Consider the following 27,221-nt stretch of genomic DNA (forward strand, 5'->3'; position numbering starts at 1 on the left):
CCGAAACATCGAATCTCCTGCTCCTTGAATGCTGCCTGACCTGCTGCGCTTTTCCAGCAATACATTTTCAGCTCTGATCTCCAGCATCTGCAGTCCTCACTTTCTCCTTAAAAATGTCCCCCTAGTCTTGAAATTCCCCATCATAGGGAAAAGACAACTACCATCAATTCTATCTATACCTCTCATTATTTTAGAAACCTCTATCAGGTCACCTCTCAACCTCCTACGCTCCAGTGAAAAAACGTTTCAGCCTTTCTTTATAACTCAAACCTTCCATACCTGGCCACATCCTGGTAAATCCCTTCTGACCCCTCTCCTGCTTAATAATACCCTTCTCTTCTCTGACTGCACTTTCTTAAACCGTGATGGGGGTCAGGGATGGGAGCAACAATGAGAAAAGAGAAAAGGTTGAGAACTGATACAGAAGATAAAGGGAGAAAGTTCAATAAACAAGGCAGGCAAGAGCATGGCGGGCTATGAGGAAAAACAATGAATTAAACACATTTATTTCAACGCAAGAGGACTGACAGGTAAGGCAGATGTACGTAGGGTATGGATAGGAACATGGGACTGGGATATCATACCCTTTGCAGAAATTTGGCTGAGGGAGGATGATGACTGGCAGCTTAATGCTTGGCATGTTGATGCTATCGGAAGGATAAAAAGGTGCACAAGAGAGGTGAGGGAATGATGTTTTTGATTAGGGAATTCAACTTGTACTTAGACAGAATATTCCTGGGTGATTGTCTAGCTATATGGATGAACTAAAAATAAGAAAGGGGTGATCACTTTGATTGGATTGGATTATAAGCCCCCAACAATTGTCACAGTAATGGTCTGGTACAAGTTAGTTTGCCCTTGAGTTTTTTTTTTAGAGAGGGGATAATTGGCCAGGCTCCATCGTGCCTGAACTTTGAATGGTTCACTGGGGCCTTGTTGTTTCCCCAAACAAATACTGCTTCAGATCAAAAGCTTGAAAGACCTTTTGAAAACTTGATCTTGTCAAGGGGACGTGGCCAGCTCTCTAGCTCTTCAGTTCAGTACGGGAGGGAGTAGAGTCATGGGGGAAACTGGAAGCCTTCTCTCTGTCCTTCTGCCCTTCTGATTTTGAACTGTATGCTGCCTGTGCCATTGTTTGCTGTTTGTGCTTAGGGATCTGTGTACTGGGATTGTTGCAAGAATTTGCAGAACAGCATCATTTGGTAGGGTTTGGATAGGATAAGTTATCGGGTATTCTGTTTTCTGTTCCTTGTAGTTCATTTTATAATTTTGCAAATAAATTTTGTTTGTTTAAAACCTGGCAGTTGACCAAGCTGATGTACTCCAGGAATATCCACTGTACACCTCATTAAACAAATAGCAAAGTTACAGTCAGACCTAGTCCATGACAGACTGGGGGCTTTTTGCGGGATTTAAACAGCGAGTGGTAGTTGCTAGTGTCTTTTATTTCAGGTGTTGATTTGGTTGGTTTAAACCGTGTTCGGATGGCAATGGCTCGTTCAATCACCAAGGAGTTCCTGGAGGTGGAAGAAGTGACCTCGGGGGTTTTGCAAAAGGAAGATAAGACCAAACTGCATGAATTAATAGACAAGCTAGGGTTGAATTTACCTCCTAATGTGAGGAAAGATGAGATGAATTCAGCACTAGCTCAGTATTCAAATTTGCTGGAAACACTATCAGGATGTGTAGAGATGGCAAGAATTCGATTGTAAATGAAGCAGCTTGAGTTAGAGGGGAGAGATAAGGAAAGGGCAGCAGAAATGAAACAGTTTGAATTACAATTAAAATCAGAAGAGAGAGAAAAAGCAAACACATTAAGGGCTTTAGCCACAGAGAAAGAAAGTTAATGAAGAACTCTAGCAGAAGAGAAAGAAAAAGCAAAGAGATTAAACTTTAGAAATTGACACTTAAAAAGGGAAGTCAGCACAAAAGGATGGAGATGCAGGCTGAAGGTAGGTTTAGTGAGGAAGAGAGTGAGGATGAGCAAGCCCCTGGCAGTCAGAAGCCTAGTGAGAAACTGTTTAAGTATGTTCAAACAAGGCCTAAATTTAATGAGAAGAATGTGGAAGCCCTTGTCATTTCATTTGAAAAAGAATCTAAACAAATGCAATGGCCAGTCAGTGTGTGGGTTTTGTTGATCCAAACCAAACTTGTGGGTTGAGCTAGTGAGGAATTCACATCGCTATCAGAGCAGGTATCTGGGGAGTATGAGTAGGGAAAAGAATCAATCTTAAGCGCATATGAATTGGTACCAGAAAGCCTATAGACGTTTAAAGAATCTAAGGAGGAACCCTGGTCAAACTTATATTGAGTATGAAAGAATTAACAGCTGCAAATGTGTTGCTGGTCAAAGCACAGCAGGTTAGGCAGCATCTCAGGAATAGAGAATTCGACGTTTCGAGCATAAGCCCTTCATCAGGAATAAGAGAGAGAGAGCCAAGCCGGCTGAGATAAAAGGTAGGGAGGAGGGACTAGGGGGAGGCGATGGAGGTGGGATAGGTGGAAGGAGGTCAAGGTGAGGGTGATAGGCCGGAGTGGGGTGGGGGCGGAGAGGTCAGGAAGAGGATTGCAGGTTAGGAGGGCGGTGCTGAGTTGAGGGAACCGACTGAGACAAGGGGGGGAGGGGAAATGAGGAAGCTGGAGAAATCTGAATTCATACCTTGTGGTTGGAGGGTTCCCAGGCGGAAGATGAGGCGCTCCTCCTCCAGCCGTCGTGTAGTTGTGTTCTATCCCTTCCATCCCGACCTGAAATTCACCTGGACTGTCTCAGACTCCTCCCTCCCCTTCCTAGACCTTTCCATTTCTATCTCGGGCGACCGACTCAACACAGACATCTATTATAAACCGACTGACTCCCACAGCTACCTGGACTACACCTCCTCCCACCCTGCCCCCTGTAAAAACGCCATCCCATATTCCCAATTCCTTCGTCTCCGCCGCATCTGCTCCCAGGAGGACCAATTCCAACACCGCACAACCCAGATGGCCTCCTTCTTCAAGGACCGCAGATTCCCCCCAGACGTGATCGACGATGCCCTCCACCGCATCTCCTCCACTTCCCGCTCCTCCGCCCTTGAGCCCCGCTCCTCCAACCGCCACCAAGACAGAACCCCACTGGTTCTCACCTACCACCCCACCAACCTGCGCATACAACGTATTATCCGCCGCCATTTCCGCCACCTCCAAACGGACCCCACCACCAAGGATATATTTCCCTCCCCTCTCCTATCAGCGTTCCGCAAGGACCACTCCCTTCGTGACTCCCTTGTCAGATCCACACCCCCCACCAACCCAACCTCCACCCCCGGCACCTTCCCCGGCCACCGCAGGAAATGTAAAACTTGCGCCCACACCTCCACACTCACTTCCCTCCAAGGCCCCAAGGGATCCTTCCATATCCGCCACAAGTTCACCTGTACCTCCACACACATCATCTATTGCATCCGCTGCACCCGATGTGGCCTCCTCTATATTGGTGAGACAGGCCGCTTACTTGCGGAACGCTTCAGAGAACACCTCTGGGCCGCCCGAACCAACCAACCCAATCACCCCGTGGCTCAACACTTTAACTCCCCCTCCCACTCCACCGAGGACATGCAGGTCCTTGGACTCCTCCACCGGCAGAACACAACTACACGACGGCTGGAGGAGGAGCGCCTCATCTTCCGCCTGGGAACCCTCCAACCACAAGGTATGAATTCAGATTTCTCCAGCTTCCTCATTTCCCCTCCCCCCACCTTGTCTCAGTCGGTTCCCTCAACTCAGCACCGCCCTCCTAACCTGCAATCCTCTTCCTGACCTCTCCGCCCCCACCCCACTCCGGCCTATCACCCTCACCTTGACCTCCTTCCACCTATCCCACCTCCATCGCCCCTCCCCCTAGTCCCTCCTCCCTACCTTTTATCTCAGCCGGCTTGGCTCTCTCTCTCTTATTCCTGATGAAGGGCTTATGCTCGAAACGTCGAATTCTCTATTCCTGAGATGCTGCCTAACCTGCTGTGCTTTGACCAGCAACACATTTGCAGCTGTGATCTCCAGCATCTGCAGACCTCATTTTTTATTTGAAAGAATTAAACAAAGTAATTTTGGTAGGTGGATACGAGCTTTAAAAATAGAACAAACTTACAATACCCTTAGAGAGACAATTATTTTGGAGGAGTTTAAAAATTCACTGCCTGACATAGTGCAAATTCATTTGGCAGAGCAGAGAGTGAAAAATGGCAAGCTTAGCAATTGAAGTGGCTGATGATTATGAGTTGGTCCATAAATCACGGTCTGACTTCCTGCATCAATTTCAATCCATGAGGAATAGAAGTTGGGGAAAAGAGAAATCCTCCTGTGGAAAGGGTGAGATAGATCTCAGTGAGGATCATAAGGAGACCTTATCACAGCGTAAAAAGGAAACCCCAGAAGGGGACGAAGAAGGTAAAAGCTCCAGTGTTTTTATTGCAATAAAGTAGATCACATGAAATCACAGTGTTGGTGGGCTAGGAAAAGCACAGGAAAGCCAGGCATGGGAAAGCAGGATAACCCTGGAAGTGTTGTTGGAGTGGTAACAGTGGGAGCTAGAAAGCTGCATCAGAGTGCACAAGCTGATCAGAGGTTGGTTAAGGAAGAAATGCCAGATCTGCTTTAAAAATATACCTGAAAGGTAAAGTTTATTCATGTTAGAATAGCAAGTAAAGAGGTTATAATATTAAGGGACACAGGATTCTCTCAGTCTGTGATGTTGAAGGATGTGGAGGAATATACTCCTGAAGGACTATTGCCAGAAAAGTTACTGGTAACAAGAGTTCATGGTGAGACAAAAAGTGCTCAATTATGCAAAATGATGCTAGAGTGACTAGAAAAGAGTGGAGCATGTGTATACGAGTAATGGACAAAGTCTCGGTTCCAGGAAAACAATTTGTCATTGTGAATGATACAGCTGATTCACTGGTAGGTGTGCTGCCTACTGTAGTTGAAAGACCTGTGGATACTCAAGCAACTAAAGCACTGCAAGAATCTTACTTGGGAATCTTCCCTGTTTGTGTAGTAATGAGGTCACAGAGTCACCAGTTGAAGGAGGAGAGATCAAAGGGTACAGATAAGGAATCTGAAGTGGCATTAGCAGAGACTGTATTCAATCAGTTAGTTAAGATAAAACAGGAATAAATAAATAATCATGCAAATATCTTTACCTGTGCAAAACTCATTGAGGTTCAGCAGAAAGATGAAAACTTAAAGCAATTGTATCAAAAGGCATATACAGAGAAGGAGTCTGAATTTATCCCTGTGTGCTATTACCTGAAAAATGATGTCTTAATTAGGAAAAAGAGACCATCACATATTCAAGCAGATGAGAAACGGGCAGAGATTCATCAAATTGTATTGCCAGTGGGGTATAGAAAGGAAATGTTGCAGGTGGCACATGAATCACCACTTGGAGGCCATTTAGAAGTGAGGAAAACACAAGCTAAAATACAAAGACATTTTTACTGGACTGCACAAGAATGTAGTTGAATTTTGCCAGCTATGTCATGCATGTCAAGTGATTGGAAAACCACCGATGGTAATAAAACCTGTAACTTTAATACCTATTCCAGATTTTGAGGAACTTTTTTACCAGAGTCTTAATTGATTGAGTAGGTCCCCTACCACAAACAAAAAGTGGGAACCAATATTTGTTAACAATAATGTATACATCGACAAGATTTCAAGAGGCTGTTCCATTACACAATATCACAGCTAAAAGGATTGTAGAGGAATTACTCAAAGTTTTCACTAGATACAGACTACCAACAGAGATACAGTCAAATCAAGGGTCAAACTTCACATCCAAACTATTTAAGGAAGTTATGGACAGCTTAGACATAAAACAATTCAAATCTACTGCGTACCATCCAGAATCGCAGGAAGCGTTAGAAAGATGGCATTGAACACTAAAGACCATGTTGAGGGCTGAAAGTCAGGATTATCCAGATGATTGGAATAAGGGAATTTGGTTGTTCTTTTTATGATCAGAGATGTACCAAATGAATCCACCTAATTCAGTCTATTTGAATTAGTTTTTGGACATGAAGTGAGAGGACCACTAAAATTGATTAAGGAGAAATTAATATGTCAGAATTCAGAGACCACCCATTTGGACTTTGTGTCAAATTTTAGAGAATGATTAAATTGAGCTAAGGAGTTGACTCAACAGCATTTAAAAGTACCACAGCTTACAATGACTCAGCAAGTGGAATAAGAAATCAAAATATCGCTATTTTGCTATCAGGGATAAGGTATTAGTGGTACTTCCAGTAATAGGTGAACCTTTTAAAACAGGATTTAGTGGATCTTATAAAATCGAAAGGACATTGAGTGAGGTAAACTACTTGATATGGACCCCAGACTGGAAGAAATCTCACAGAGTGTGTCTTGTGGGATACTCAAAAGATATTTTGACAGGGAAGGAAAGCAAGAGAAGGTGTTAATGATTACAGCACAGAAGGAAGAGCCAAGTTCAGAGGCTTCTGAATTGGACATTCCTCAAATTAAATGGGACAATGAGGAAGTTGTCAAAAATTGGGATAAATGATTGGGTTATCTTCCTGAGAAAAATTGAAATTACCTGAAAGAGCATTACTATCACATGGGGAGATATGAGGAAATAACCTGGGAAGTATTAGCCTAATGGTGCATGATGCAGAGATAGGAGAGGCTATTCCGATTAAGCAACAAGTCCCCAGATGTAAATAAGGAGGACATCACAGTGTCGGCAAGGCTGTGTTTGTCCTGTCTGGTGCTTAGATTGATGTCGGATGTTTTGTTTGCTCTCAAAATAGGTAAGAATCAACTATGTCCTTTCGTGAAGGACATTAGTAAACCAAATGCATTTTAATGACAATCACCAGTGGTTACATATTCACTATTAGACTTCTCTATTTCTCTTTTCTCCTTCTCAACATATCTTCACACCGACTGGTTCAGCCAAGCTTCTGTTCTTCTACTGTGTAATTTGTCGTGAGGTTTGGTGTAAGATTTTACTTTATGACACTTCTTGGGAGTACAGTGGGATATAATATAGCAGTAGAGGCACTGTATTACTAAAAGTTGCTGTAAAGTAGGAGTCTAAGAGGCTGTCACAGAAACTGTTTCCCGATCTTTCAAACATTTCCTCACCTGCCACAAGGTGGGGCCCTCAGCTTGGACAACTCTCACCACGGCTATTATGGGTACCCACATAATACAGAAGATGATCATACACCAGCCCAGCGCTATTGACCAGACAGAGTATTCAACTGGTCCATATGTTGGAGGGGCAAATGTTGTTAAGGACCAGACTAAGATTGCCTGAATGAAATAAACACAGAAAGTAAAATCAGTAACATGATGAAAGGGACTTACTGTACATTTTTACATTCAGCTTAAATCACTCAAAGATGTAACATCTCCTTACGGTTAAAATGCACGGAGAGATCAGAATCCAACAAGCTCTCCACCAGAGCCAGAAAAGCCAATTCCTTTTCCCAATCATCATCTCAATGTCCTTGATGAATCTGTTTATCCCTGTGAATAGCAAGGAAGCAGAGAGACACCATCACTCGCGCTGTCCTGTCTTCGGGGCAGCTTATTTACTGTTGAAGTTCATCTTGTACAGGTGGCATTGATGAACAGGTTAAACAGAGAAAGGATTGCTGAAGATTTCAAACAGGATGAACAGAGTGTTCCTTATCACCAAATCAATTATCTGTACTCCCAGATTTAAAGGTCTTGAAGGAACTCTCACACTGTTCCGAGAAGACAAGTGTTCAAGGTGAATGGGAGATGAAGTGAGGTGGCAGGTTGAGGCCAAAGGTGCCAATGAGTGGGGATTGATGATGTGGTGAAGTCATGTTGGTTGTGGAGCAGGGTTGTGGAAGATTTGGATCTGGTCAGGTATGGAGTTGGGAGTGTTTGATAGTGGAGATGAGAGGTGTGTGTTGCCTGGAATAGAGAGTGGTGGGTGGTCACATGCCCATGGGAAGTGATGTCACAGGTGAATGACTTGGTGGGAGACTGTTAATGCTATTCATTGTAAGGTCAACGTGAATGATTGAGGGAGTCATTTTTATAATGAGAGCAGATTTTAATCCTTCTAACATTTCCTGGGTAATTATAAGTCAGTCAGAACTTTCTGAAGTCTCTGTCTCTAACTCAGAGTTGGAACTTATTCAGAGGATTTTTGACACTGGGTATTTCCATGAGTATCATACATTCCCAGGCAATTCCCATATAGCCAGTGTGTTGGGACATCTGCCTGATCCTGGTGTACAGCTTCCAGCCAATGCCTGGTCTCCCAAAATCTGGAAATGTAAAATGTCGGCTAAGAAATTGCATTCATCACTTTAGAATTGATGAGCCTGATCTTTGTGTGAACAATAGTTAAGGGAGTGGAAACAATGGCTAATGTTAATTCCTGTAAACAGGTAATCAGTAAATAGTATTCCCTTGGCTGTATTCTCAGGGCACCATAAGGGCAAGAAAATGACCAAGAAACTTGTCGAATGGAATGAATGGATATGGATAGCACAGATAAAAGACATTGGTGTGTTGACTGACCATGATGGTATTAAATAGGGGAACAGGTTTGATGGACTGAATGGCCTACTCTTATTCCTGTGTCCCAAGATAAAGGATCAGGAAGCATATTAATGTTCCTAATCTCTATGATGATCAAGACACTCACAGGAACAATCTCATTAAGGGAATCTCCTGATTCTGTAGGATCATCATTGTGGTCAGGGAAGTGAGAAGTCTTGAAACAATGTTAAGAATCTACCCATGTGATGCTTCTGTTATGAAGGAGGAAGGGAATATTTGGGGGTTTTGAAACAGTCAGAATGGACAAAGAACACAACTGTATAGAAATAGGCCTATCGGCCCTCTAAGCCTGCGCTTACACATTTTGCTCTTCCATAATAAAACTGTCCTCACGAACAGGATCTGTATCCCTCTATTCCCTTCCTATTCATGTATTTGTCCAGGTGCTTCTTGAATGCTGCTATTGTGTCTACTTCCACCATCTCCTCTAGCAGGCGTGTTCCAGGCACTCACCACCCTTTCTGTAAAAAACATGCCTTGTAGATCACTTTGAAACATCCCCCCACACCTTGAAAGTGTGTCCCCTAGTAATTGATCCCTCCACCCTGGGGAAAAAAACCTCTTACCTTCCACTCAATCCATGCCATCACAATCTTCTAAACTTCTATCAAGTCACCCCTCAACCTTTCATATTCCAATGAAAACAAACCCAGTCTGTCTAAATGTTCTTCATAGCTAAAATCCCCATACCCTGCAACATCCTGGTAAACATTTCCTAAGCATCCACATCCATCTGCTACTGTGGTGACCAGAACTGTATGTAATACACCAAGTGTGACTTAACTAAAGTTCCATAAAGCTGCAGCATAATTTGCCTACCCTTACAATCAATGCCACTTCCAATGAAGGCAAGTATCCACAGGTTAATTGGATTGGAAGGATTCAGTTGCTGTGGGGTAGTTATCAAGTGAGGGCATGATTGAATACCAAGTCAATTAGTTTCTAAATTTTGCTTTTCACTGTGGGACATGCATGATGTTGTTCACCTGTTATATCTGTATCATAGCCTTGTGATTTTGAAACATAGTTCAATAAAATTAGTTCATGAATTTTATAATCCTAAACTTTTGCCTCTGTCATTATTCATTTGACTCAAGTCTAAATCCTCACTAACTGTTCAAACCCTATAGTTATCTGCACAATATCCAGTGTAGATTTTGTAGTGTTCTCTGAAGAGGTGAAAGTATTCTCATAAATACATTTCAATTGTAATTATTTTTTTTTCCAGTCATACCCACCATTGATCCAGCTGAGACCAATGAGTTCCAACAGAGCAACTACAATGAGAATCCATCCAGTACAGAAATAATCCATTAAATGTAACCAATAAATCCCAACCTAAAATGAAATGGAAAATTAGAAAGCATTAAATGGAAAAAAAACATAACATTCAAATCTTTAAAATAGACATTAAAAGGATTTAAGAATTTATCTTTTCTCAACCGCAAAATACCCTGTTTGCTCGATTTATTCTCATTCCTTGAAGGGCTGGAATTAGTTGTGTTCCATTTTTCTTTTTTGAAATAAACAGTCAATTTTGCATGTAGCAGCACGGTGGCTCAGTGGTTAGCAGTGCTGCCTCACAATGTCAGGAATGCAAGTCTGATTCCACCCTTGGGTGACTGTCTGTGTGGAGTTTATAAGTTCTCCCCATGTCTGTGTGGGTTTACTCCAGGTGCTCTGGTTTCCTTCCACAGTCCAAAGATATGTGGATTATTGTGGTTCTGTTCACCGAGCTGGAAGTTTTTGCTGCAAACGTTTCGTTCCCTGGCTAGGGAACATCATCAGTGCTATTGGAGCCTCCTGTGAAGCGCTGCTTTGATGTTTCTTCCGGTATTTATAATGGTTTGTTCTTGCCGCTTCCACTATAAATACCGGAAGAAACATCAAAGCAGCGCTTCACAGGAGGCTCCGATAGCACTGATGATGTTCCCTAGCCAGGGAACGAAACGTTTGCAGCAAAAACTTCCAGATCGGCGAACAGAACCACAACAACGGACACCCGAGCTACAAATCATCAACCAGACTTTAAATATGTGGATTAGGTGGATTGGCCATGCTAAATTGTTCATAGTGTCCAGGGATGCAAAGGCTAGGCGGATTAACCATGGGGAACGCAGGGGTGTAGGGTAGAGGATGGTTCTGGGTGCGCAGCTCTTCAGAGGATCAATATAGACTTGATGGGCGAAATGGTATTTCCACACTGCAGAGAGTCTATGATTCTGTCCAGATGTGATCTCGGTCAGGTGCAACACCTCTCTGGATCTATATATTATGATCTTTCCATGCCTTTCAATATTTTATTCACTGTTTTAACTTCCTGGGAACATGGTACTAATGATATTTATGAAATGTTCACAAACATCCTCTGGATATCTCCCCTTCCCATGACCCCTAATACATTCTCAGATGACACATATTCCTCATCAACTTTCCCTCTGCTCAAAGCAAAGAATTTCAGGTGCTGGAAGGTTGAGATGGAAATCAGGAAATTCTAGAATTATTCAACAGGGCAGACAGATTCAACAGGGAGATAAATAAGATTAACATTTCAGCTCAATGATGATCCTTCAGGAAGGAATTGGAAATCTTCATCAAGGGACAAAGGTACTGAGGGTGGAGAGTTGGAAATGGATTTTGCAAAGCAAGTCGGTAGGAATCCACATTTTGTTTATAAAGACATGCATAAAATGGTGGGAAGGAAAGAAGGGAGGGTGTTGTTTTCAGGGGGCAACTTGGGGGCACTCCAATTACACATAGCATCATGCTCAACTGCTCTGCAAAATCCATCCCAACCAAAGATTTACAAACCTTCCTCGACCCAATATCCAGGATTTATAGATTCCTTGGTCCCACATGTGGCCTTGCCTGCAGTACCAGCAGTGCCCACCACTGAGCTTGTGGCACTGCTGACACTGGTGGAATGGCTGGTCAATCGGATACTCTTGCTAAGGATGGCACCTCTTCCTTCTGGTGATTGGCATGAGCCCCATTATTAGGAAATTTATCCTGCCCACTGCAGTGTAAGGCTGCAGGGAATGGATAAATCACATCCTGTTGACTGTCTTCTTAGCCAGCAATACTCACATTCCACAAACAAACAAGAGAAAGAGTCACAGAATCATAGATTGTTACAGTACAGAAGGTGGCCATTCAGCCCATTATGTCCACACTGCTTCCCAGCAAGCATTATGACTCCTGCCACACACCCCTTCCTCACACCCTTTTTCCAATTAAATAATCACCAATACCTCAATTGACTCACCATCACATTTCAAAGCTGTGCACTCCAGACCTGAACGTGAAAAAGATCTTCTTCATTACATTTGCAAATCGCTTTAAATCTGAGCCATCTCATTCTCGATCCTTTCACAAAGGGGAACAGTTTCTCCCTATCTACTCTATTCAGACCTCATATGAGTTTGGCAATGTCTGTCACATCTTCTCTTGACCCCTCCTCTCCTCTCTAAGGAGAATGACCCAATCTGTCCAATGTATTCTCATACATTAAGTTTCTCATTTTGGAATCATTTTTGTCGATCTCTTCTGCATTCTTCCAAAGTGTTCACATCCTTCCAATATTGTAGCATTCACAACAGTGCTCAGCACTCCTGGTGAGGATTAACAAATTTCTTATACAAGTTCAACATAACCTTCTTGCTATTATACCCTAATAACTCTATTATTAAAGCCCAGGATACCATATGCTTTATTAACTGCTCTCTCTACATATCCTACTATCTTCAATGATCTGTGAAAAGCTGCCCAGACCACTCCTGCACTTCTTAAGTACTGCACCCCTGACGTTACAAATGTTTTCTCTCCCCAAAATGGATCGTCTCAAACTTCTTGCATTGAGCTTTACCTGGAAGCTACCTGCTCACTCCACCAACATGTCTGTGAACTTGTGGACTTTTCAACTCTCTTGCTTAGAGTTTACAATCCTTCCAAGGTTCATGTCACCTCCAAACTTTGAAACTGTCCCTTACAAGACAAGGTCTATACCCTGCAAATAAAGCAGGAAAAGCAGGGCTCCCACGACTGATGTAAAACAAGGAACTATGGATGTTGGACATCTGAATCAAAAACACAAACAGAAATTGCTGGTGAAACCTAGCAGCTACGGTACATCTCTGGTGAGAAAGTGGAGTTACCATTTCTCGATGATGAGTCACTGGACTTGAAACATTAACTCTGCTTTCTCCCTACAGATACTGCCAGACTTTCTGGGTTTCACCAGCAATTTCTGTTTTTGTTCCAATCCCGATCTCTGGAGAACTCCATTACAAGCCTTCCTACAACCCAAAAAATATTTGGTGATCACTATTCTCCATTTTCTTTCACTCAGCCAATTTTGTATCCAGACAGCTATTATCTCCTTTATACCATGAGCTATAACTTTCTTCATAAGTCTGCTGTGTAACATTGCTTCAAGTGAGTTTTGAAAGTTCATGTACACCACATCAATGACATTACCCTCATCGATCCTTTCTATTACCTCTTCAAGAATTGTCAGCCATGATTTGCCTTTTAGAAATCCACGCTGACTGTTCCGAATTAACCCACATATTTATCTATGCCTCAACTGATTCTGTCATTAATATTTGTTTCCAGATTTTTATCCACCACTGAAGTTAAACTGAATTGTCTGTCATTGCTGGGCCTACCTTCACAGGTTTTTTTTACAAATAAAGGCGTAACATCTGCAATTGTCTAACCAGTCAGCACCTCCCCTGAGTTTAGGGAAGGCTGGAAAATTATGGTCAGTGGTGCTTTAATTTCTACACTTGCTTCCCTAAATGTTCTTGGATGCATGACACCTGCTTCTGGACCTTGTCAATTTAAGTATTGATTGCCTACTCAAAACGTCTTCCTGGTGAATATTGATCTTTATCGTGATAGAGCTTCCTCCTCCATTACTATAACTGGTGTCGCTCCCATCTCCTTGGTAAAGACAGATGCAAGGTATTCAGTTAACCCCTTAGTCATGTCTCTTGTCTCCATATGTCCTATATTTCAACTTGTGGGCCAAGTGCTGGAAAGTGAGATTAATGTAGAATTAATATAATTTTGGTTGTACAGACTTGAGGGCCAAAGGTCCTCTTCTGTACTATAGGATTCTATGATTCACTGTGTAAACCACCTTTTTTACCCTAATTGACTCAACTCCTCATTTTGCTATTAATGTGCCTATAGAAGACTTTGGAATTCCTTGATATGTTTGGCTGACAGTGCTTTCTCATCAGTGCTTTCTCATCGGTTAATACAGTTGGCTGGACAGCTGTCTTGAAATGCTGAGAGATGTCAGAGGTGCGTTTCAATTCCTGCACCAGCTGAAGATACCACGAAGTATCAACCTCTCCCATTCCCTGAGGTGTGGTGATTCTCACATTAAACCATCACTCGTCGCCTCTCTGTGGCCCAGTAGGCCCATGGTGGCTTTACCTCTGACCTTAATCTTCTTATTAAACCCCCTTCACTTCTCCAATATGCTTTTCATTTCCCCTTTGAACCTTAGTGTTCTGCTTGAAGTTTTTGTCTTGACACTCATCATAACCTCACTTTTTCTTCTTCATTTTGTATTCTATCTCCTTTGTTCATCCTCAGAGCTCTGCATTTGTTTGTTCTCCTTTTGCTTTTTGAGGGAACATACCTTGATTGTACCTGAATCATGTCTATTTTAAACATAGCCCTTTGTTCAGTGACTGTTTTTCCCACCATAATTTTGTTCCTGTCTCTCTGGCTCAGCTCCATTCTTTGCCCATTGAAGTCAGCTCTCCTCCAGTTAATTCTTCTTATTCTGGACTGCCAATTATCCATTTTTATCACCACCCCTGGTCCAAAACCAAACCAGCAGTGGGGTTCTAAATGCTGGGAGCTTATTTAGTCTAAACTTAATTCTTTGTGATTTATGAAACTGTGTCTCATTTTACTGAGTATCCTTGTCTAGAGAGGGTTGATTGCTCATGTGGAAACATAGCAAATGACTAAGCTACAACTTACCTGTGTTACAAACAGAAGGCCAAGGAAATAAAATAACAAACAAAGACCAGCTGTCAGATAAAGACGCTTTGGCCTAAGGAACTCAGGAAACTGGTCCAGCAGGCTTATTATTACTGTTTCTATTGAAAACAAGAGTTATCAGTGATTAATTAATGATTTATACCAAGTCTTAGATAAATCCACCACCAGAGAAATGGCAGCCAAGAGGACTGAAGGAGCCAATGGGGAGAGATTTCTCTGTCTATGGGCAGAATTGTATAAGAGCAATGTTTGGAAAATGGAGGCTTGCTAATGTCTCCTGAAAGTAACTCACCATCTCAGGGTGGGTGATAGAAGATTCTGAGATGTGGGCTATAGGCTGTGATTCAGTGGGAATGACAATATTAGACATTTAGTTCAACAATGTGTGGGAGAACTCTCTCAGATTGTATTGCAGAAGAGTTTGCAACACTGATTGGGAAGATTGTACCTTTGCTGTTTCTGATGCCAGGCAGTTCATCTGGTTTATTTTTCCTATCGGAGCAATGAGCCACAACTGAGTGGCTTGCCACTTTATTTCAGAGAGGCTTGTTGTTTCATGCCTCACAATTAATATGTTACCACGTCACTGTGGGGCAGCAAGGTTGCTCAGTGGTTAGCATTGCTGCCTCACAGTGCCAGGGACCCAGGTTCAATTCCAGCCTTGGGTGCCTGTCTGTATGGAATGAGTGTGGGTTGTGATGTCTGCATGGGTTTCCTCCGGATGCTTGGTTTCCTCCCACAATCCAAGGATGTGCAAATTAGGTGAATTGGCCATGCTAAAATGCCTGTAGTATTAGGTGCATTAGTCAGGAGTAAACGTAAGAGAATGGGTCTGGGTGGGTTACTCTTCGGAGGGTCGGTGTGTACCTGTTGGGCCAAAGGGTCTGTTTCCACACAGTAGGGAATCTTATCTAATATAATAACCTGTAAGGCATTATATAAACCCTGCATAATTATGTGACTTAAAAGCAGAAAGATCTCACAAACTATCTTGACTTGGGTCACTTCAAGCATGACATACTGACAAACTGTGCTGCATGTTGTAATTGAGTACTTTCATACTCACCGAGAAGCGTACATGGATATAATGTTTGTATATAACAGTGAGCTGCAATAAATATTCTGTTGGATTCTTTAATAACATAAAGCATTGAAGCATAATGCACATCAAGGATTCCAGGGTCTAACATATGATTATGGTTCTGAGGTTTTCAAGAAGGTCTCTCACACACAATCTCCTCTATAAAAGGCATTAGGTGTCAGATGGGTTTTTCTGACACAATGATAGCTCTACAGTCAAAATTACTGACAGCAATGTTATTTCATCCAGGTTTATTTGATTGAATTCAAATTCCTCAGACACTGACGTGAAACACAACCAGAAACTATTGGAAACACTCTGCAGGTTTGGCAGCATCTGTGGAGAGAAAGCAGAATTAACATTTCAGATCCAGTGACCCTACTTCAGAATGCTGTTTTTTGAAGAAGGGTCACTGGACTCAAAACATTAACTGTGCTTCCTCTCTACAGATGCTGCCAAACCTGCTGAGTTCTTCCTGCAATTTCTGATTTCCAGCATCTGCAGTTCTTTTTTGACATAGAGGTGAGGGTTGATCTCATGTCTCCAGGTCATTTATCCAGGCCTCCAGATTAGTCTGTTAACTGAATCACAACATAATTGCTGCTCAATACATTTTAACAAATCCTGTTCCTGATGAGAAGGGTCTAGATGTACATCAAAAATGATAGTTATTATATTGAGACACCTAGAACTTGGCAGCAGAAACAGAAATATGAGTTGTATGATACAACAGAAAGAACAAGGAAAGGGGAAGCAATGGCCTAATGGTATTACCGTTGGACTGTTAATCCAGAGATTATGTCCAAGGGACCCAGGCTCAAATCCTGCCACGGCAGTTGGTGGAATTAAGAATCTAATGATGACCATGAATTGATTGTTGGAAAAGCTGACCTGATTTCCTAATGTCTTTTAGAGAAGGAAGCTGCCATCATTACTTGATCTGGCCTAGATGTGGCTCCAGACCCGTTGCAATGTGGTTGACTCTTAACTGCCATCTGGGCAATTAGAGATGGGCAATAAATGCTGCCTAGCCAGCAATGATCTCATCCCATGAATGAATGAAGAAAAACAAAATTGTGAACAGCGACTGAACATGAATGCAGATTTTTAAAAAACATGAATTCCACTGTAAATCTTCCAGATGTTAGGTAACAATGACCTGAATATTTCTTTCCTACAACTTGGAACACACTTCATTCAACCAAGCTGAGGTTTCATTAAGACATTGTGGAGAATTTGACTATAGAGTAACATTGTTTTCTCATGCATTACAATCATTAGCAGTAGTTCCAAACATAATAGCTTAGATAAGTTCCTTTTATAGAAGTAGAAAGAGATTGGTTAAATTAAGTAACATTATTGTTGAACTTAAAAGATATCATTCTTACCAAAACTTGCAAACAGTGTGTCAAGTCCCAAAGTGAGCAGCATGAAGAAAAATAAAATGGACCATAAAGTTGCCCATGGCAACTGTGCAAGGGCCTCTGGGTAGGCAATAAAGGCCAAACCAAACCCTGAACAATGGATACAAAACAAATGATAATATTAGTCCTGCGTACAATCAACACACACTGCTACATTTAATTCCGTATAGAAATTGGGTAGTGAGATACATGCTGGAAATGTATTAACATCATATGTAACAAAACCCGTATTCGTGCGGGATTCCTCTCCCAAGGGGCCACGGACCAGCCAGGTTCGCCATTTCAATTAAATAAAAGCCCTTGTTAGGACGTCCGAAATATATGTATTTATATAATTCAAGAAGGGCTGCCATATTTTATGAAATAATTTGGTCTTTTGGTGCACCATATTTGTAAGGAAATCAAGGGGAATACATTCCATAACTAATCTGTGCCAAATTGAAAGTCCAGGGGGGCCCTCAGCCACCCAGTTTACCAAAATATTTTTCCTTGTATATATAGAGAGAATAGAAAATAATCTCTTCCCGTGCATATCCAGGGAGGGTAAGATCGAAAAGCCCAAAAGGAGAGATACAGGGTCCACTCTAATTTCCGTTCCTAAGATTTCTGTCAGAGCAGTTGCTACTTTAGTCCAATATCTACGCATCTTATGACAGGTCCATAGGCAATGTACAAAAGTGCTCACCTGTATTTTACATTTGGGACACATCGGAGATGTTCCTGCCTTAAATTTTGCCAATCGATCTGGTGCTATATGGGCCCTATGAAGTATCTTCAGCTGAATGGCCTGAGTTCTGTTGCAGATGGTGATTCTTCTGGCATTTTCCAAAATGTCATTCCACGTTTCTATAGAGATTTCTAGTCCCAAATCCTGATCCCATATTTTAAGCAGATTGTCTATATCTCCTGATACTTCACCATGTAGTAAATGATAAATAGTACTGATGGAAGATACCCCCATTGGCCATAGCATTCTACATTCTCTATCTGATTTATAAAGACTATCTAATAACGTAGTCTTCTTCTGTATATAATCTCGAATTTGGAAGTATCGAAAGAGGTCTCCATTAGGTAATCCGAATTTCTGATGCAGCTGTTCAAAAGACATCAGGATCCCTTCTTTAAGTAGACCCCCTAAACAAGAGATACTCCTGGATCTCCAGAGTTTGAAAATGGCAACTGTAAACCCCAGTTGAAATCCCCATGCTCCCACTGTCGGAGCATAGGGGGATGTTTTATGTGAGTTGCCCTCATTTTGCCGCATTATATTCCAAGCTTTAATTATGTTCAGTACTATGGGGTTTTTACAGTGATCCGTAATGATTTTCCTCTTGTCTGAAAATAAGAGGTTAATAAGTGGGCATTTTACTTGAGAAGCCTCAATGTCCAGCCAGATTGATTGCGGGTCAGACAAGACCCAATCAGCTATGTAACTTAATAGGGAACTTAACTGATATTTCCTAAAATCTGGGAAATCCAATCCTCCCCTTGCCTGGGAAGCTGTAGCTTCTTCAGCTTAATGAGGGGCTGTCTATGATTCCAAATAAAGAAACCCAACCAGCCATATAATTTACGTAGTGCCAGCCTCAGCAGCATCACCAGAAGCATTCTCATAGGGTATAGGAGACGGGGCAGGACATTCATTTTAATTAGTGCTATTCTACCTAGCCAGGAAATTGGAAGGTCTCCATCGCTGGAGGTCCTGCCTTACCCTTTCCAGTAAATGCACAAAGTTAGCCTTGTATAACTGACCAAATGCTGGGGTAATAAAAATGCCTAATTATAAAAAAACCTCCAGGGAACACTGAAAGGGAAAGTGGGATCCGTCCAATAAGTGGGATATACTAGCAAGGCCACCCATTGGCAGAGCCTCCGATTTTGAGAAATTAATTTTATAGCCTGAAAATACACTAAATGTATTAATAACTTGGATTAAGCGAGGCACGGACATCAAAGGATTACTGAGGAATAGAAGAACATCATCTGCATAAAGGGTAATTTTATGTTTACCTGTACCAATCCTCGGGGTCGTTATATTAGGGTCAGCCTGTATAGTTTCTGCTAGTGGCTCAATTATTAGCGTAAATGGCAATGGCGAGAAAGAACATCCCTGACGGCAGCCCCTATCCATACTGAAGTTATCCGAGCCTAATCCATTGGTAATCACAACTGCTTTGGGATTACTATACAGTGTTGAGACCCATTTGGTAAACACCTTTCCAACGCCAAAGCTTTCCAATGTGTAAAACAAATATGACCATTCAACAGTGTCGAATGCCTTTTTCGCATCTAATGAGACTACTATTCCTGGCAACTTTCCCTGATGGCAGGCTTGAATCACATTGAAAACCCTTCTAACATTATTGGATGATCTACGGCCCTTAATGAACCCCGTCTGATCCTCCTTTATGATATGTGGCAATACCCTTTCTAGCCTCAATGCTAACGTTTTAGAGAGGATTTTAAAATCTACATTTACAAAGGATATTGATCTGTATGACACACAATCTTCTGGGTCCTTTCCTTTTTTAAGGATAAGAGAGATATTTGCTTCTTTCAGTGAAGGCGGGAGACAGCCCTGACTGTATGAGTAGTTATACATGTCCATAAGTGGACCAGCCAATATTCCTGTAAATTCTTTATAGAATTCAGCTTGAAAGCCATCTGGGCCAGGTGCCTTACCGCTCTGAAGTTGCCTGATTGTGTCAAGTATTTCTTGGATTGTTAGGGGAACATTCAAGACCGATATCTGTTCCCGAGTTAGGTCCAGAAAGGTCAAGTTTTTAAAAATGATTGCATCCTCCAAGTCCTGTCTTCACAATCCTGCGATTTACATAATTCAGAATAAAATTTTCTTAAGATTGCATTAATCCTTTTACGATCATGAGTAAAAATACCAGTACTTTCCTTGATAGACGTGATATTTGAGGGGCCTTCTTTTTCTTTGCAAGAAATGCTAAGTATTTACAAAATTCATATGACCTTTGTTTTGCAAATAATATTTCCCTCTTAGCCGTTTGGGTAAGGGTGGTGTTTTGAGCTGTCCTAAGGGCCGTAATCCTTTGCAATTTGATAATAGAAGGTCTGTCAGCGTATGCTGTTTCAGCCGCTTTGAAGCGAGCTTCGAGCAGACGCTGTTGTTCTCTCTTTAATTTTTTCTGGGTCGCTGAGTATGAGATGATCAAACCTCGTGCGTAAGCTTTGATGGTCTCCCATATCATTGATTGGTTGCTAGCCGTACCGAAATTAATTTCTAAAAAAGTTTTAAATTCTTGAGAGAAGTACTTTACAAATTTACTGTCTTTCATCAGGAAGGGGTCCATACGCCAATGCCAGGGTGATGTCTCATTGTTCCTTGCCTTGATTTCCATATATACAGCAGCGTGATCAGAAATTGTAATACTGCCTATTTTACAGGATGATATGGAATTTTAAAAAATCGAGGGGCAAAAAACAGATCAATTCTGGTATGGCATTTGTGTGGATTGGAGTAAAAAGAAAAATCTCTGCCCTGTGGATGAAGGCATCTCCATATATTTACCAGTCCTAACTTTTTGTTCAAATCCACCAATTGTCTAGATCTGGGAGATACTCCTGCAGTACTCTTGGGAATCCCATCTATTTCCGGATCCATAATACAATTAAAGTCTCCCGCTATAATTGTATGACAGGCACCGAGAGCCATCAACTTTGAGAAGGCTTCCATTATAAATTTAAAAGGAAGTGCCGGGGGCAATACAAATTTAAAATCCCATATTCCTCTCCATTTATAAGGGCTTTAATCAGAATATATCGTCCAGATTCGTCTTTTATCTGATTTAGAATTTTGAAAGGGAAATTCTTCCGAATAAGAATAACAACTCCCCTGCGTTTTGAGCTAAAAGAAGAAAAAAAGGCCTGATCAAATCCACCCTGTCGTAATTTCAAGTGTTCTTTATCCAATAAGTGTGTCTCCTGTAGGAGAGCTATATCAACCCTTTCTTTCTTGAGGTTTGATAATATTTTCTTCCTTTTGACTGGTGAATTACTCCCCTTGACATTCCAGGTGCACCACTTAACCGACTGATCAACCATAATCGTCCAGGCAAATCCGAGATCCCTCGAGAGGGGAAACCCTATCCAGAACATCCCGAGCATAGAGCATATAAAATTCACAAAAATAAAGGCTCTCTAATACACTCACAACAGTAAAATAAAAAACTATTTCGAAATTTAAAAAATATAAAGCGTATTTAAATGGAGATTTTCCCCCTTGTTCCCAGGGGGTATCACTTCCTTTCCAAAAGTCTATTGTATCCCCTCCAAACCAGTGCCCCACCCTTGACCCAGGCGCCCCTCAATAGGATGAAGAAAATTCAAATATACTACAGAACTAGTGTTAACAGTGAGCACCCTACGCACCACTTCCCCACCCCCCCCCCCCCCCCACCACACCAACACCTGGATATATTTGGTAATGTTAATACCATGTATACCCCGCTCCTAGAAACACAGGTAAAATAGTATAAGGTAACCACCTCCCCCCACCAACATTAACTAGACCCCCTAGCCTATATATATATATAAAATAAAAAAAACAAGGAGGTGGAGAAAATAGTTTAGAAGAGAACAAATAAATAAATCCCTCTCCCCACCCCCCAAGATAATATTAAACAGTAAGGTAAAAAAATGATTAATATATTATAAAAAAGGGAGGGTGGGATGTAAACCGGAGTGGGGGGAAAGCAAACCAACATCAATTATCTCTTACAATTTATCTAAGAGAGTCCCAAAATTCCTTGGTCTTTTCCAGCGATCCGAAGTTATACATGGACCCTTCATGGTTAAAGCGTAGCGTCGCTGGGTAGCGCAAGGAGTACTGAATACTTAAGTCCCTTAAACACTTCTTCGCCTCATCAAACGCCTTCATCTTTCAGACCAGAGCTGGGGACAAGTCCTGGAATAACATGATCTTGGATCCTTTATAGATTGTGGCTTGGAGATCTTTTCCAAGATTTCTGGAGGCTTCTAAAAGTATCTGCCTCTCCTTATAACTCTGCAGCCGAAACAGGAACGGGCGGGGACGCTGGTTTGAGTCGGATCCGCGTATTGCAACCCAGTAGTCCCATTCCACCCTTACCGGGCCTGATCCAGCCTCCAGATTTAAAAGCTGTGGAAGCCACTGTTCAAGGAACACTGTAAGCTGGCCTTCCTCTTCCCGTTCGGGAAGGCCCAGCAAATGAATATTTTTTCGACAGCCTCAATTCTCAAGGTCGTCAATGTGATTCTCTAAGGTCCAGACTCGCTATTCGAGAATCCGGACCTGATTCACAGCCGATTGTGCTGTAGTTTCGGAGGTCGCGGCCTTTAGCTCCGACCTTCCGATTCAGCACTCGATTTCCTTGATGTCTTGCTTTTGCAGCGCTGCCGAGAGTGAGTCCCATCGGCTTCAGGATTCTTCTATAAAAGCGTCAATCTTCGCATCAAGTTTGGATATTATTCCCACGAGGCTCGCCACCGAAAGTAAGTCCCCCGGGGCGGCTGCGGACGCCTCTTCTGCAGCTGGAGAGGGTGGGGGAGGGGTTCCTGCTTGCTGAGAGCTGCAGGCTCCCCTTTAGTCATTTTTACTGGAGATGAAATTTTTTAAATTCAATACTGAACAACTAATTACATTAAGTAAAAACTATTTTAAATGATTTGGTGAGTGTGGTGGGGGTGGGCGACCCACTTTGCCCAAGTCTTGGGAGGAGCACTGTAAACTCAGACTTGCTGGGTCGCCGCCATCTCGGATTCCCAAAGAAACCTGGTTGATAGATCTTCTAAGTTTAAACCCATTCTAGCTAAGTTATATCATTGCCCATGGTGGTTACTGGGTAAAACATTTACATGCATACTGTTATCAATGGAGTAGCAGATGAGTGGGAGATAATGCACTCCTCCAGCCTCAGTCAAACAAGGGTGCAGTGACAAGGAGTTCAGAACAACTGGAATATCCAAACCTGCCCTTGCTGGTAGTTCTTCCTTGCTACTCAAGCTGGTGTACAATGGAACACTTGCTACCAACAGGAACATGGTGGATCAAACCACTGGCTTCCTGAAGGTGTCAAATCAAGTTCAAATGGGGTACATCTCAAAATCACTAGAGGTTTGCTGAATCTCTCAAATCTTGCTTCCAGGACGGCAGAGTTATCCTGGGAGAATGAATAGGAGGAGGCAGGTGGTGGTGGTTGGCATGGTTGTCCCTGGACAGATACTCAGGTTATTCAGTAATCTAATCACTGCTACGCAATAATTGTTCTACCATTCCCTAGCTATCAACCCAACTTTTATTTAACATCAAAATAAATCCGGAAATAGAAGCCACTAATAAACACAATCATTCCATGAGAACTTCATTGTGCACCAATTCCAATAATGTAGGAAAAGTTGATCTTTCTGTTACTGAATTCTCTGAGCACCTGTCTTATGTTTGCCTGTTGCCCTGTTACTATCATTCTCAATTATTTTTCTGTTCCTTTCTCATTCCATTAATCCCATTGACTCAATGCTCTTTTGGGCAAATTACACTCAGGACCAGGTGTCCTCTAGTACCCCATCGATGTCTAACATATGTGCTATCCTGCAGCAGAATAGTATGGTTAACTTTGTATTTACCTGACCGTGCAACCTCTGAAACGGGCTTGTTTTGCACATGAGCCATGTGTCCAAGAGTGGAGAAGATGATAAATCCCGCAAACACACTCGTAGCACAATTAACAACACAGACAATGATGGTATCTTGGTAACAGTTGTTGTGGAATTTGTTGTAGGATGACAATGTGATTAAACTGCCCCAACCCACTGATGTCGAGTAGAAAATTTGTGTTGCAGCATCTTTCCAGACCTGATAAATAGAAGGGAGAATTCATCAGCGCTGAACGATTTCACTTGAACTCATTCAACTGAAAAACTACATTGACCACAAGAAGCATAGTGTGAGTTAGTCCAGCAGCTCAATGTGATTTGACTGAATTAAACTAGCTCTGATCAACACCATCTCACTTAATAGGAGGGCCATCATTTGATTTTCCTTTGACTACTTGCTGCCAACTTTAAGATTTTCCCTCCAAAATTGACTCATAGCAGAAGTAAAACCCCACTAGACCAAAAATCTGATCTTCTGCAAAGACGTTGCTATTTTCTGCACTGCAGTCTGTTAAGCAAAATGTAAATTGCATACATTGGGGTTAATTTGGATCACAAAAATGATTTAAATTAGATTTAAAATAGGTATGAATGTCAAACTGAGTGCACATTTGTGACGAACCATCTTATATGTAAATGGTGAGGCTCCAGATGCTCCTTGTTATTTATGTGTAAATTCCACAGCAATTTCTGACTGCACTCAGAGGTTCAGAGAAATATCTCTGATATGCACCACTCTGCTGTTATAAAAATGGTATCTCCTGACATTTACAAACTTGGCTCAGTGTGAAATTACCTAGTAGATGCGTAGAGTCACATTATTATTGTTGATGTGGAAGAAGGGTTTGTGGGGGAAGGGGGAGAAGATCAACTGAAAGGCAGGATCTTAGCTCTCAGCAGCTCCCCCCAGTCCTCCCATCTACATGAAGTAGAGTCCTTCAAATAAGTGTTGATGCCTTTAGATGAATTCCCCCTTCTTGGAAGCCTGATAGGAATTCAACAGGATTTTGATTTCACTTTTCCTCATGATTGTCCCCTGGTCTCCACAAGTAGGTGCAGAACCAGGGAGGAGACATTTCAATGGCCATTCATTGGCCACTTAAACACCATAAGTAATGGCAGAGCATCAAAATCCATCCATGAATCTTCTGCCACCACGATAGATGAGTGACAAGAAGCTACAAACTAATGCTTTCCCACCCAATTTCATGTCCCATTGCTCCCAAATTGTCATTTGGAAGGGCATAAAATTCTGCATTTTATTTCTGAACTACTCTAAGTTCACTCATTGAGAGTTACATTTCCTTCACTATCACAGTTCATGTGCTGTTAATTTTGCAATCAAACAATTTACTTGGTTAAGCAGATGCTCAGTTGCTTTCTCTCTGTAGTCACATCTCAGGTACAGATGATATTGTGACAATGCCATCTCCCACTTCTCGATAAACTCCAAATATCATTGACATTAAACAGGTCAGGAAATGTCAAATGGTCTAACACAGCTTTGCTGTTCTCAAGGGCAAGTAGAAATGGGCAATGAATGCTGGCCAGCCAGCAATGCCCATATCCCAGCAATGTATATTGAACAAATACTGATGACATAGTCTCATAAGTGATTGTAACTGAAAATCTGATTACTGAATCAATCCATGATTTCAGAAAGAAAGAGGCACTGAGAATAAACAATCCTTTGCATCCCACTGCCGATCTCATCCAGTTGTATCTAATCTCATCATCCTAGCCCTGAGCATTGATTCCCTCCTGCTCATACCAAGATGATTACAACAATAAACTAACTCATTAGAATTCATCACAAAGTCTCAGCTAGCTTTTCGCAACATGTGCAAAATGATCTTTCCAAATACAAACAAAAGACTGAAAGGTACATTTCAATTCTAAATTTTAATACCTCAGTCAGACAAAATAAAAGAAGGAACAGTTAAGTAAAAAAAAAGTGATTTTTGAAATTCAATTGATTCTGTTGTTGAGCTTACCTGAGCATCAGCCAGTTTGGAGAAGTCTGACTGGCTTCCGATGTAGAATTCAATTCCTTTAGAGGCTCCCTCCAGGGTAACCCCTCGGATCAGGAGTATCGTCACAACCACATACGGGATAATTGCAGTGAAATAAACAACCTGAGAGTGGAAAATAAATTGGAAGATTTTCCTGTTTTCGTGGTACAACATTTACTTTATTGGATCCATCTGATTGTAAACTGATAGGAATATAAACAAAGAGTGAATCAGAAGACAGTTGGCTACATGATGGGGATATTTAACACTGAGCTACATGTTGGAAATAAGTTTAAATTCTACAATATTATTTTTAGTTTTATAATTAATCACATTCAGGGAAATGACAGATGTATTCAGGAGAATTGATGAGAACTTCACGAATATATTCAACACTTCATATTTCATGATTCTTTACTATTCTAATAATCCAGACAAATGGTAAATAAAACCCTGACCCTAATCTGCTCAGTCCCTTCCCCCAGTCCTGCCCAGCCTTCCGCAGCAATTGGAATTTCCCCCAGAGTCCCTGTGTCAGTGACTGAAACCCTTAGAATGAGGGACACATTCAGGAATTTGGGGGCATTGCTGGGGCTAGAAATTAGTTATGTTCAATTTCAGTTGTGGATATTACAATTTGTGACTGTTCTTCACACTTCTTTTTCACACTTATTTCAGCCTCGTCATTGCTCTGATTGTTGTGTTGTTCAGGGCAGGACCCACACAGTTTGTGGCTGAACACTTGGCAGGTGATTGAGCAGCATGAGGTGTCATATCTGCTCCTCTTCAAGGCTGTATCCCCTCAAAGGGTAAACCATGCTCTGTGGAAGCTACAAAGGATTACTGCACACTAGTTCATTTTCTGTTCTCTATACCTTACAGGAACTGTTGACATCACCAAGGATATAAACTATGCACTTCACAACAGTCAATAAATTCTAGTTTTATTCTTACAGGGAATCTGTATTTTGTCAGTAGTTGTAACTGTCTTCATCACCAGTCATTTACCTTTCCTGAAGATTTGATTCCTTTCAAAAATGCTGCCCCAACCATCAGCCAGGTTAGAAGCAGACAGAGGGCTAAATGCCAGACTATCTCCCCAGTCTCATCCAATGAACTTGTACGGTGTAAAACTGCTTGACTGAGTTAAAAAAAAGAGAAAATATTTTTCATAAGGGTACTGTTTATTCCACATAGATACTATGTGCTCAATGCATCTGAGTATTTAGTGCAATATACAGGGCTTTTAAAAATATTCAGTTGTTACAGAATAAGTCCTACTTTTAAATAAGACAATGGTTACTGAAGTTTGATGTCCTTTATGTTTTTCTCTTTCTACATCTTATTCAAACAGAATGTGGGTGTGTTTACTATATTTGAATCTGCAACTGCATGAAAACATTCGTGGCA

The 27,221-nt window shown here is 41.6% G+C and overlaps 1 protein-coding gene across 1 annotated transcript in view; it reads right to left on the reverse strand.

Moving 5' to 3' along the window:
• Positions 1-5,526: 5,526 nt before the first annotated feature.
• Positions 5,527-27,221, reverse strand: part of LOC132820336 (sodium- and chloride-dependent neutral and basic amino acid transporter B(0+)-like) — a 233,261-nt gene continuing 211,566 nt past the window's right edge. Inside the window, exons 6-14 of the mRNA XM_060832357.1 lie at positions 26,820-26,952; positions 25,794-25,934; positions 23,770-23,998; positions 17,101-17,226; positions 14,611-14,729; positions 9,846-9,945; positions 7,424-7,533; positions 7,164-7,317; positions 5,527-5,576 (exon numbers count right to left, since the gene is read on the reverse strand). Coding sequence (XP_060688340.1) covers positions 5,527-5,576; positions 7,164-7,317; positions 7,424-7,533; positions 9,846-9,945; positions 14,611-14,729; positions 17,101-17,226; positions 23,770-23,998; positions 25,794-25,934; positions 26,820-26,952 — 1,162 coding nt within the window. The remainder of the gene's footprint in view (positions 5,577-7,163; positions 7,318-7,423; positions 7,534-9,845; positions 9,946-14,610; positions 14,730-17,100; positions 17,227-23,769; positions 23,999-25,793; positions 25,935-26,819; positions 26,953-27,221) is intronic.

Source organism: Hemiscyllium ocellatum, chromosome 11, assembly GCF_020745735.1.
Source record: "Hemiscyllium ocellatum isolate sHemOce1 chromosome 11, sHemOce1.pat.X.cur, whole genome shotgun sequence".
Taxonomy (NCBI): domain Eukaryota; kingdom Metazoa; phylum Chordata; class Chondrichthyes; order Orectolobiformes; family Hemiscylliidae; genus Hemiscyllium; species Hemiscyllium ocellatum.